This window comes from Pundamilia nyererei, unplaced genomic scaffold (assembly GCF_000239375.1).
Source record: "Pundamilia nyererei isolate P.nyererei 1_Seehausen unplaced genomic scaffold, PunNye1.0 scaffold00163, whole genome shotgun sequence".
NCBI lineage: Eukaryota > Metazoa > Chordata > Actinopteri > Cichliformes > Cichlidae > Pundamilia > Pundamilia nyererei.
Window position 1 is genome coordinate 377313 of NW_005187564.1, and position 11997 is coordinate 389309.

At 39.5% G+C, this 11997-nt stretch overlaps 2 protein-coding genes across 2 annotated transcripts in view; both read right to left on the reverse strand.

Moving 5' to 3' along the window:
* Nucleotides 1-6892, reverse strand: part of dars1 (aspartyl-tRNA synthetase 1) — a 31039-nt gene extending 24147 nt beyond the window's left edge. The window contains exons 1-2 of the mRNA XM_005745692.1: nt 6729-6892; nt 182-284 (exon numbers count right to left, since the gene is read on the reverse strand). Coding sequence (XP_005745749.1) covers nt 182-284; nt 6729-6751 — 126 coding nt within the window. The 5' untranslated portion in view covers nt 6752-6892. The remainder of the gene's footprint in view (nt 1-181; nt 285-6728) is intronic.
* Nucleotides 6893-9631: 2739 nt separating this feature from the next.
* cxcr4b (chemokine (C-X-C motif), receptor 4b) lies at nt 9632-11737 on the reverse strand. The gene is made up of 2 exons (XM_005745694.2): nt 11673-11737; nt 9632-11295 (listed from the first exon to the last, which is right to left on the reverse strand). Exons 1-2 carry the CDS (start codon nt 11688-11690, stop codon nt 10165-10167), a joined length of 1149 nt encoding a protein of 382 aa, XP_005745751.1. The 5' UTR covers nt 11691-11737; the 3' UTR covers nt 9632-10164.
* Nucleotides 11738-11997: the final 260 nt, after the last annotated feature.

The window sequence follows — 11997 nt, forward strand, 5'->3', positions numbered from 1 at the left end:
AGAAAATAGCACTTTGTTTGGGTGGATATAAACACAGCCAAAATGACAGGAATACTTAAACAATGGAGTCTCCAACCCAGCTGAACCCCAAATGCCCACACAACAGCACGTCACACCCTTACCAGCTGTACAAGGGTGGCGGATGCAAAACAACAAAACAGAAGAAAACAAAACATCTGACCATTTTGGCCTGTTTCTCAGCCTTCTTTGCAGCTTTCTCCGCTTCCTTCTGCTGTTTCTTCAGGGCTTTCTTTGACTGAGCCTGCTGCTCCTCCTCTGTTGCCCTGAAACAGGAAGAAATGCACAACATAAACATTTCCTTCGACTTCCACCTCCTATTTCTTGTGCATCCCACGAGGAAGTTATTGACCGCCTGGGAAAATTAATTCTGAACCATCACCACCTCCAGCCTTTAAGTATGCACTACTTTTATTCCCATTGTTGTTCCAAACAAAAACTGCTGGAGCCTGTGTGAACAGAGGCACGGCAGAGAAAAATCTGAACTAAGATCGCCTGGATAAACAGTGCAGCTTTAAGAAGATGCTAGCCTGAAAATCTAACATAGAAAAATGGAGCTCATTCAATTATGATAACACTGTGATAAGACCGTGCCTTATCAGAAAGTAAAAGATGTCTGTATTTGCACAACAACCACCATACTACACAGCACAACATAACGCAGGAGATGATAAGTATTCAACTTTTGCCTGTAGAAAAATTTGGTTTACGCAAGCAACAGGTCAACAGACACTCTCATATGTAGGTGAACATGTAAGTCACAAAAGAACATAACGGTAAAAAAGATAAGCAGAGATAAAACGATCATATAAAATATTGGGACTTTTTGCTTTTCCGTCAGCTGTTGGAAACGTGTGCTAAGATGACAGGTGTATGAATGAGACCAGGTGTCTAATCCTGAAGGAAGCACGCAAGCTATAAAGGACCCGCTACTATTTAGTCACAGGAAATAACACGGATCAAAGGCCGGCTATGAATAGCAATAAAACCTAAACAAGACACAGAAATCACAACATATTTTGACTTCAGACCAAACTCGTACTTCCCCCAAGGATCCAAATTTAATAGTGACACCACTGTCCCAACAACCACCACTGAGATCTTTTATGATTTAGAACCACACCATATATTTTCCCATTGAAATGACAAAAAATACACCACGAATCAGGTGGTGAGGCTCATTCTAATTCATCCATCCATCCATCCATCCATCCATTCGCTTCCGCTTATCCTTTTCAGGGTCACGGGGGGTGCTGGAGCCTATCCCAGCTGTCATAGGGCGAGAGGCGGAGTACACCCTGGACAGGTCGCCAGTCTGTCGCAGGGCCAACACACCCTGCTGCCTCATTCTAATTCAGCACACATGAAATTCAAATGTTTCTCACCTACACCTAAAACTCTTTGTCACATTATCCTGTTTTAAAAGACAGTTTGAGGCAGCCTATTGGTTGGTCTGTTGCTACCTTGTGCTATAAGCGTGTTTGGAACCTGGATGAAAACGGCACGAAGCAGACCAATTAAAATGCACTCAGGTTGTATTATTCATGTGTTCTGCCAACCGGCTGAATTCGTTAAACTGGATCAACAGCCTTTTTTCCCCCCCTCAGGCGAGTGAGATCAGCCTGTGGTGCAGATGTCCACATGCATTTATAGTCAACAAACTCTAAGCCTTTGTATTTGTTAAAAAACACATCATTTAATGACAGACATACTGCCATATGTTGCACAGTCAGCTTTTTTTTTTTTGCAGTTGTCAGTTAACACATGCATAGTATAGATCACATGGGCGTGTGCCCAACAGTTACCAAGTCCTAACACAACATATTATTGTAACAACATTTCTAATATTACCATATCATAAAAGACAAACAGTTAATAATAGTTTAATATGAAACAAAGTGGTACCAGTCATTGTCTCAGTCATTGGCTGAGACTCAGCAGTGTAAAGGATGTCACCAGAGCAGCAGAAAGCTCTTATACTCACACAATAGCCCTGCATACTAGGGATGAACCGATCCGATATACAGTATCAGTCCGATTCAGACCTAAATTACTGGAATGGATATCGGGGAGAAATAAAAATTTAACTCCATCTATTACATTTCACAAAAGCACCTCACAAAACTAACCCAGGTAGTGACCTTAGCACGTTGGAGCAGTGTGCATCACGTGACAGAGCGGCTGTTGCGTGCGAGACCCGTTAGTGGTCTGGAGTTACTTCACACCGAAAGCATCTGGAGCCTCGCTACGTGCTGCCAAACCGGCATTTCATCTCCAAGCAAGCATTCCCAGAGAAGTAAAGCAAGTGTGTAAGTTCATCTCTGAACGTTTGTAAAGCATTCCTACGTTAAGCTTAACAACCGATACATGGAGCTCAGATGTTTGTGCGTTGTCATAGCTAAGTCTGACTGTTCAATGGATGGACTCAAGTTTTACTTTGGAAAAAACAAAAAAAAAAAACAGTGTTGCAGCCTAAACAGTTCTGTGGTTCAGAAAAACCCTATGAAAGACACTTTTATTCATACTTGTGTTAAGTTTTGCACAGAAATTACACAAAATCCACTCTCAGGTTAAATGAGATAGAAACAGCTTACACTTACATCCATCTTGACAAAAGATGAGTGTCATGAAGCCGTGTTTGCATTTATTTGCACTGCTTTCCACTCTGGATGTCTATTTATGTTAAGCTTTAAGTATAAAAGGGTCCATTCTACAACCTGATGTTTTTAGTTGTTCAACATAAACATTATTTTGTGCTGATGTGCTTCTTTTTTTCAGAAAGAAAGAGTTTTTGAAATCTGCATCAAATTGTATTTTAAATTACTTTTTGAAATATTACTTTAAATACTTAGATTTAAAGTTCTGCTAGAAGTTTAAATGAAAAGATCAGTATTACTGAACTGCAAAATATCTTGGGTGCAGTGTAATTTTGCATACAGGTATAATAGAATAGCTTTAGTGTTTTGTCTTTTTAAATTTGAGTATGAACTTATACAAAATGCAGCAAGATATATATGCATTAAAAAAGTTTTACTGATTATAAAATAGACTATATCGGATTCATATCGGTATCGGCAGAAATCTAAATTTATGATATCGGATATGAAAAAGTGATATTGTGCCATTTCTACTGTCTACACGAGATGTGTCTAGCTACGTCACACCAACCAGAGACTACTGAACATCAGCGATATTGAGCAACTTCAAGACACTGCAGGCTAAAAAAATACTAGCAACAAATAGAGGTTGGGATAGCGTTGACTGACTTGACCTAGCAACAAATACATTAGGCTATCTAGGGACATTCTCCTTGGTGTCTTCAGCAGTTTCTTCCCTTGTAGTTGCCTAAAGTTGCTAAAAGTCATTGACTTCACTGGCTCTCCCAGTTTCCCAGTTTCTTCCTCCTCCTCCTTTATGACTCCTTCCAAGCAGTCATAAACTACTGACTCTTACCAGAATAGCCAATAAAACGCATGCCACTTCAAACATGTTTTGCGTTTGCACCTATCAACTTTCAAAAGTCATTTAATGGCAATAATAGACTCATGGAGCTGTAGGGATTAAGGATTATAGCTATAATGTCAGTGGCTGATATCAAATAACATGAAATGAGAGAAACACTACGCAAAATGACAGCACACACAAGGGAACTGATGTGTTATTAATCTTCTATTTCATGCTACCAAGCTGGTGACTCCACTCATTCAAACTGGCTGGTGAGATATTAATCTAAAGCTTTACAGCAGCTTGTCTGCAAATAACTAAGCTGGCAGTCTCAACACAAACATTGTAAGTACCGTGATATTTACTTTGGACGTTTTTTTTCTGCTTTACACGTGCTGATTTTTTATTTTTATGGTGACTCACTCACGGTCTATTGTAGTTTTGAATGACTTAACCATCCACTTTAAAGTTTTGATGTGGCCCATAAATGGAAATGGCACGAGTAAAGCAGACTCTAGAATGACCATGAACAAAAACCATCAAGTCTGACATCTGCAAACGTGACTTTTAAACTACCTTTGTCCAGTAAAGTTATTCTTTAAAATCCTCTGGGCTGTTAGCCTTCTTAAGTTATTAATCATGTATGAAAAGGACAAACATTCTGCTCACCAGATTATTTTCTTTAAAATGAATACAGACCTCCAAAAACCCAAGATAACCACAGCTATCATTTAAAGGAGAACAGATGATAGTAAAAGTTATTTTCAACTTTGCAAGTAATAGAATCAGTTTATCATATTTTAAAGTGAAAGGATAATTGGAATAGCTGACCTCTCGCAATTACACTTGTGGTCAAAAGTATACACTAGCATTTGGTTTAATGTCCCTCAGTAAGTCACACCTCGACCAGACATTTTTCATAGCCTTCAACAAGTTTCTGAAGACCTGGCCACTCCAGTAGTTTAATGTTAGCCTGTTTTATCCATTCCAAAACCAGTTTTGATTTGTGTTTGACATCTTTTTCCTGTTTGAACATTCAATTAAATCAAAGTTTAATTGAATTCAACTGTCTATTGATTTTAGGTGCAGTGAAGAATTTAAATGTAGTCCTCCTTACTTATTCAGTTCACTCTGTGCACTATACCAGTATCACTGGCAGCAACTAAGCCCCAGAACATGATGCTACCACCACCATGCTTGACAGATGCCCCAGTGGTCTTAAGTCTAAAAGCCTGACTTTTACTCCTCCTATTAGCAATCTCTGCCTCATTTGACCTCAAAGCTTTTCTCTAGAAGGCATCTGGCTTGTAAATGTGGGCAACTGCAAATTACAGTCAAAGTTGGAAGCATTGACTTTAGAGCATGGGATTCTTTCTTGGTGAGCAGCCTCTTAGTCCATGGCAATCTGCTCTTTAAGTCTGATGTCATTAGCCATGCCTGGGCCCAAACTCTGCTGCAGGTCCCTAAGTCAAACTATCACTGCGGCATCATTCAGAGTTGAAAAACTGTCTAAATTCTTTCATCTGTAATAAAATGATCAGTGTGGCTGCTGGACCAGTTTAACATGCAGGCATCCATGAAAACAGAATTTATGAAATTTAACGGAGTTAGAAGTTAGCCGGGAGTTAGCTCGCTAGTTTCCAGCTAAATAAAATATACCATGTTCAGACTGAGAGAGTTCTGAAACAAATTAAGACCTACAGCTCTGCTATCATTTCCGACATAAATGAAGACAGGAAAGAAAACAGCAGTGATGTTTTGTAGGGTTACTCAGGTTTGGCTCGCTGGTACATAATGATGTGCTACGTGATCGCTAGCAACACAGTTATGTTAGCATAATATAAACACAGTGAAGCTGGAGGATGAGTGCTAACTTTTTTTTCCACTCAATAAAAGTTAATGTGAGGATTCCCAATGGTTAGGGAAAAAATGGCAGGATGTTGTAAATGGACCGAACTTCAGTCAGGAGAACAACTGCAATACGAGGTTAGTCATTAATATACTGCTGCATCGGCTGGGCTGTAGTTACATCATAAGGTTTTAAAAACGGAGCTTTAAAATGAATAGTGGTAATAAAAGCCGAGAGAGGCCGACACTGGTCACTGACTGTTTTTAGGGGCTTGTTGAGAATAAACAGAACAAGATACAAAGCATTAAAACACATTAAAAACACAGCAGCCTTAATAAGCGCAGAGTGGTTTGGGCCTGGAAGCAGGGTTCATCACGTCATCACTTAAAGACCGGATATAAAACTCTGCAGTGGACAGTGACGATGGTGATACAGTAGTTTCCAGTTCATGACAGGCTTGAGCCCTGGTGGTTCCTGTTTTGTTTATGAACATCTTCCAAACTTTGGCGAAGTGGTGACACATCTGAACACTATTTGTGTACAATTGTTAGAGCTGACAATCTTGGCATTTTGATCAGCTACGTGCTCGAAAGAGAAACTACCAGTTGTTGCCAATCGTGATCACTACTGAGGACTTAACAATGGGGCTTTCAAGAAGAAGAAAAAAGACCTAGAACATTTAGCACTATTAAAATTAGTGAGTGTATGTATACAGTTAAACCTGTATGTATAACTTGGATTTAAACATTAGACTGGAGAAAAGCACAGCTATTTTTCCCCCTTTGTCCCGTTTTCTTTGTTAGTTCATTAAAGATTTATACTGTACAATCATTCCACCCTGGAATAAAAAAAAAAAACAGTTCAAAGAAATCATTCCAATTAAAAATTACCATAACATTCATGCCTGTAATGAGACTATGCAAACTTCTGATCACAGCTGTACATGACGCATTGAGAGTATATATAGTGCAGCTAATGTGTGAAAGATTTGCTTAAATGTGACATTATTTAATTCAGATTCCAGGTTTGACTCAGCTGCAAAGACACACAAGTATAATATTTTAAAACAATTTTAACCCACTTATAAAACCATCAGAACACCTGTACCACTTCTAAGAGGTCGTATTATCTTCTTAAAACTTCTCACCAGAAAATCGAGCGAAGCCAGTATGAAGTCTAATTTTACAGTAATGTGAGCAGGTTAAGCTAGTCATGGCTTCGTTTTGTTTTTTGTCTCACACTTCTTACACCTTTAAGCTTTTAATTTTGCAGCAGCAGAACTTTAAAGTGTCTGATGCAATCATCTGTCATACTAAGGCAATGCTAGCCGCCTGCTCTCCGAGTTAGCATACCGCAGTAAGATCATTTTGCGCTCTGAGATCTGAGGCACAGCTTAACACTTTATTCATATTCTTACCCCTGCAATTCTTCTTTCGTCATGTCGACTTATTCGCTTGTAAAAACTTGGGAGAAAATGTTTCACGACTGTGTGACAGTGAGGAGCACGACATCAGCTGTTCGCAGCATGCACGGGCACGGGAACAAGGGACCTGTTTTGACGGCGCACAGAATACCGGATGTTTCGAGATCCCGGCTAGAAACTAAATTGCACTACGCAGTTCCGACTGACTGAGGTTTATCCGGCAGGTTGACAGAGCAGACAAAACAGCCCTATTGCAAACAAATGAAGGAAATTTATAGAAATCAAGAGTAATCTGTTGAAAAGGTGCAAAACAATCAAGGAAGCACGTTCAAGCCCTTTGTTTTTCTCCTGTTTTTTTTAATCAATGTTCAGACTGAGACGATAAAAGAGTATTCTCTAAAAACAGGTTGAGATAACAGATGTAAGTCCTAGATCCAAAACGACATCATGTCTAAGCCCAAAGTCTCTTATAATATTATACAATAGAAATTAAAGAAAATGTATGTTCCCCAATATAAAACTTAATATTGGCAGCTGATTTAAAATACCAAGTTCAAAGAATTTTCCAGTAAGCAGTTACAATGCACATACTTTTCTTTGTTATCATGAATTAAAGTGGGACTCTGCAGATTAAACAGAACATATTAATGTTTTTTTTGTTTTTTTTAAAAGAGTTACTATTATTAATAACAGAAATTATTTTTGGTGGCAAAAAACTGACTATTTGCAGACTGTGGTCTTAAGTGACTTCCACTGATGGCACTTTATTTCCAGAAAAAAAATGTATTGTATGCTCATCACTCTTATTTCACTGATGGGTTACAAAACAATTACATTTAAGAAAGTAACATCTGAACAAATGAACTCAGCCCACCAATGGCAACATACACACAAGGAAAACAACAAAAGTGACCACATGTGTGGGCTGTTTTACACATCCACATGAACACTAAAAGTGACACTCCATGAAATTACTTTCACGCCTTTGGTTGAGTGCACTAAGTGCATCCAGGTATCCAGTGACCTTTGGAGGAATGACGTGCACAGCGAGTGATGGTGGTTTGAATACAGTGGGGGTGTCATCAAAGCTTTTCTCAGGCTCTTACCCACAGGAGCTCCTGATAGAGGAAGCAGCCTTCCTGCTGCTCACTTTTCAACCAAAACAACATAACCTTTAGTGGAGCATGTAACCGCCCTGTGGCATTTGTGTTTCTTTCCTGCTTAGCTCGCATTAGTCCTTTAAAATCATCTCTGCGCTTACCGGACATGTCACTCATAATTTTAATATACATCTCTCGACAGGAACAGTTAAATGAGCCCCTGCGCACACTGAACAATAGGCTGAAGTCCCAGTCTGAAACTTTGCACCAGAATCCATAGAGATAATGAATGACCAATTGAAACAATTTCCTCCCTACTTCAACAGCTTTGGCCTTTAACCCAGAAAGCCAAACAAGAAACACTTCTCTGCACGGGTTTGTTTTGCCTGCTACATCACATGTCAGAAAGTTTGCATTTTTGCAAGAGAGGATATTGATGTTTTGCAACAAAAAACACAACACTGACAGTGCAGTAGGGCAGCAGTGTAGACTTGAGTTGTTCAACGGTATATTTTGACCAAACAGAGAGAATAATGGCTTTAATAATGGATGAAAGGGCACCTTCTTGCAGCCAAGGATGGATTCCCTCGGGGGGCTGACCACTTAAAATTTATGCACTTAAATGGGCACTTTAGTCAGTCTCAAGGAAAACGGCATCTGCGTATCCAATTTATTATACCGATGCTCTGTGTTTCTGAAAAGGAAATTATCAAAACATATAATCTGTCAAGTCCATTAACAGATGATACAGATATTTCTGTGTTCAATACCTGATATCAATTCACTCGAGTAGTGCATAACCCTGATATGTGTAATCTGAGTGCAATCTTGCACACGATTGTGATGATCACCATCCAGCAAAAAGGAATGCAGATCAAGAACAGTTATGTGAGTTATGTGAGTACAGTAAAGGGTATTTTCCTGCACTTTGTGATGAAAGCAAACTGTTATGCTAATTTTGGATAGTTTGGGTCCATTTCCAAATCCAAAAAGCGCCTCATGTTTAATTCTGCTTTACTGTGAGAGGAAAATACCCACTAACTTTGTGGGTGGATGGAAGCACTTCTCACCTTTTCTATATGTAAAGACATGGAAATGTATCTCAGTTGGAGCTTTGAATGAATGAATGACTGCACTGAATGGCACAGCAGCTTGATGCAAGGACTTCTCACCTCTTCTACATGTAGACATGGAAATCCACTGAATAAATGCCAGGGCTGCATTGTACTGCAGCCATTTGATGGCTTTATTCTAATTGAAAGCTATTGTTGTCCTTCCTAGCCCGAGCATCTGTCTGTCTTTGTTCTATGCACATTAAATGTTTAAAGTGATGAAAGAAGATAAAAGATTCAGAACAGAAAGACTGGTGCGTCTGTTCAAAGAAATATATTTTATGTTATCACTGTATTATATCAGATTTAATCCTTCTTATTTTGCTTCAGTTCTGAATGATTATTTCCATTCTGTGAGTCAAAGAATGACCAAGTTGAGTCATTGAACTTCTGAATGACAGAGAATGATAAAAGTCAATAAGTCAAAGGGGACCTTAATCTTTCTTAAGACCCATATGGTCACTAATTAAAACTGAAGACTTTAGCTTTTGTGTCACAGCTGCTTAAGATGTAAAAGTGCACAGATGTTCTTGCAATTACAGGGCCTGTCTGTTCATTCCTCCTGCTTTTCAGCCAGTTCAGGTGGTGAAATTTGTGTGACACTCCCCCAACCCCCTTGATAATACACATGCACACACGGGAGTAGAAGCCAGTGAAAAGGCGCACCACAAAATATGTTTGAGTTTCTTTTATTTTCAATACAAACACATAAAAAAACAGTACAAAAAATCATTTTGAAGGACTTTTACAAAAGTTATTTTACAAAACTCCAGTGTGGATGACAGCAATAAATTATAGCTTTCAGATAATCGCACAGCTTAGGTGCGAACATAGATATGCTACAAACTATGTACATGTTTCAAAAAGCAGCTACCAGTCCTAAAACCCCCCAGAAAGGACATTGTGTGTCCGAGCTTTGATACAGCATCAAAGACTATAGGATAAAAACTAGGACAATGGGTATTGATTGTAAAACTGAATGAATGGAAATGAGGCACTGCCTGAGGACACGATCTGCTTTGAGGAACAGAAAATAAAATACAGAAAATAAGAACCACAAAAGCCACACGACTGAAGTACAAAGGCACACACACACAAAAAAAATTTTCACGTATAAAAACTCTTTCATTTACAATTGTACAGATTGTAGTTCTTTGAAATTACAGCTTAGCTTTTTCACTCCTGAGAGTATCAAGTCACAGACTCCGAGGCTGACAGTTAACTTGACAAAACACTCGAGGACTCCGACTCGGTTGACACAGATGAAATTGGCCCTCGCTTTTTTGTCATGAGAGTCACTTTCTGACTTGATCTGCTGCTCGCTGTCAGTGCACTCTTAGCTGATTTCTTAAACTTAACTCCCAAGAAAGCATAGAGGATGGGGTTTAGGCAGCAGTGAAAATAGGCTAGCGCCTCAGTGACAGAAATCCACTTGCCCAGCGCTTGCTGCAGTTCACATGAGGGGGTGAGCACATTCAGCATCACGAGGTTGTCCAAAAAGATGCCAACACAGTAGGGGAGCCAGCAACAAAAAAAGCAAAAGATAAGAATGATTGTGGTCTTCAATGCCTTTTTCTTCAGTGTCTGGCCCTTTGCGCCTTGTGCCAGCTTTGTTATGATAATGCAGTAGCAGATGAGGATAACCAAGCCTGGCAGAATGAAGCCCACCAGGATGTGCTGGAAGCGGAAAACAACTATCCATATGACGTCACTTTCCACTGGATACATGCGCTGGCAGATAGTCCTGGAGTCTGCCGTTTCTTTGCTTTCTTCTTTCAAGTTGATATTTGAAGAGCTCACGCTCTGCACTCTTGCAAAGACCATGTCAGGTATGGTCAGAATGGCTGCCGGCAGCCACACACCCACGTAGATCACTCTATTTGCAAGAAGCTTCCTCGTGGCTTGGCTGTTGGTAGCCCGTACAACTGCCAAGTATCTGTCCAGACTGATGAAGGCCAGAATCAGCACGCTACTGTACAGGTTGATGGTGTAGATCATGTGCACAGACACGCAGAGGAAACCTCCAAAGTACCAGTTTTTGGCTACATCCACAGCCCAAAAGGGCAGAGTGAGGACAAACAGGAGGTCAGCGACAGACAGATGGAGCCGGTACTTGTCTGTCATTGTTTTGACCTTTTTCTGGTAACCCATGACTAGTACAACTAATCCATTACCAACTATCCCAAGAATGGATATTATTCCGTACACTGTAGGTAGGAAGATTTTGTTGAAGTCATTGCTGAATGTCTGGCCACAGATCTCCGGTATATTCAGGTCTGTAAAATCAAATCCAGACCCTTCTGATATGTTGTCAGAAGTGTTGCTGGTAAAACTATAATCATAGTTGAACTGGAAAAGAGAAAAAAAGATTCAAAAGTTAGAAAACAGAAGAGATCTAAGAGGATCATTTAATTACTTAAGAGCGGCAGATTACCTAAAAATTTATTATACATCTCCTATAAATACATTATAATATTTTATGATAACTTTTGTCTTAAGTTGGAAGTGACAATGAGAAAGTCCTCTTCTTCAAATTACTTTCTATCTTCAAATTACTTTGTATGGAAGGAGACACTAAGTTGAAGACCAGTGAATTACTCGACTGCAAACACGTGGAAAAATATAAACTTTATTCACGCAAAAAAAGAAAGAAAGAAAAAAGTCACACATACAACAAGAAAAACCATCCCACACACAGGTTGGGGGAACAACAGAAAAACACTCACCTCCAAGCTTTCATCCATGGTGATAACAATCCAACTTTGGGACTAGTGAGTAAAGGTTGGCATGAGACGCACGACGATAGTTGTTTGTTTCAGCGCCTGCCAATAAATACTATTCCGTGCCATTAACTCCTCCCCCGAAAGGGAGGGAGGGGCAGCAGCAGGATGCACGCAAAGTCTCCAAAAAGGTTCGCTATAAATCAAACTTCTGTACTTGTGGTAAGGGCGTTTGTGAAAGTATGTGTTTGAAAAACGTTTGGTTTTACCTGCTACATTAAAAAAAAGCGAGGAGCTGAAGTACGCGTCTGGAAACGGTGTATAAAACCAA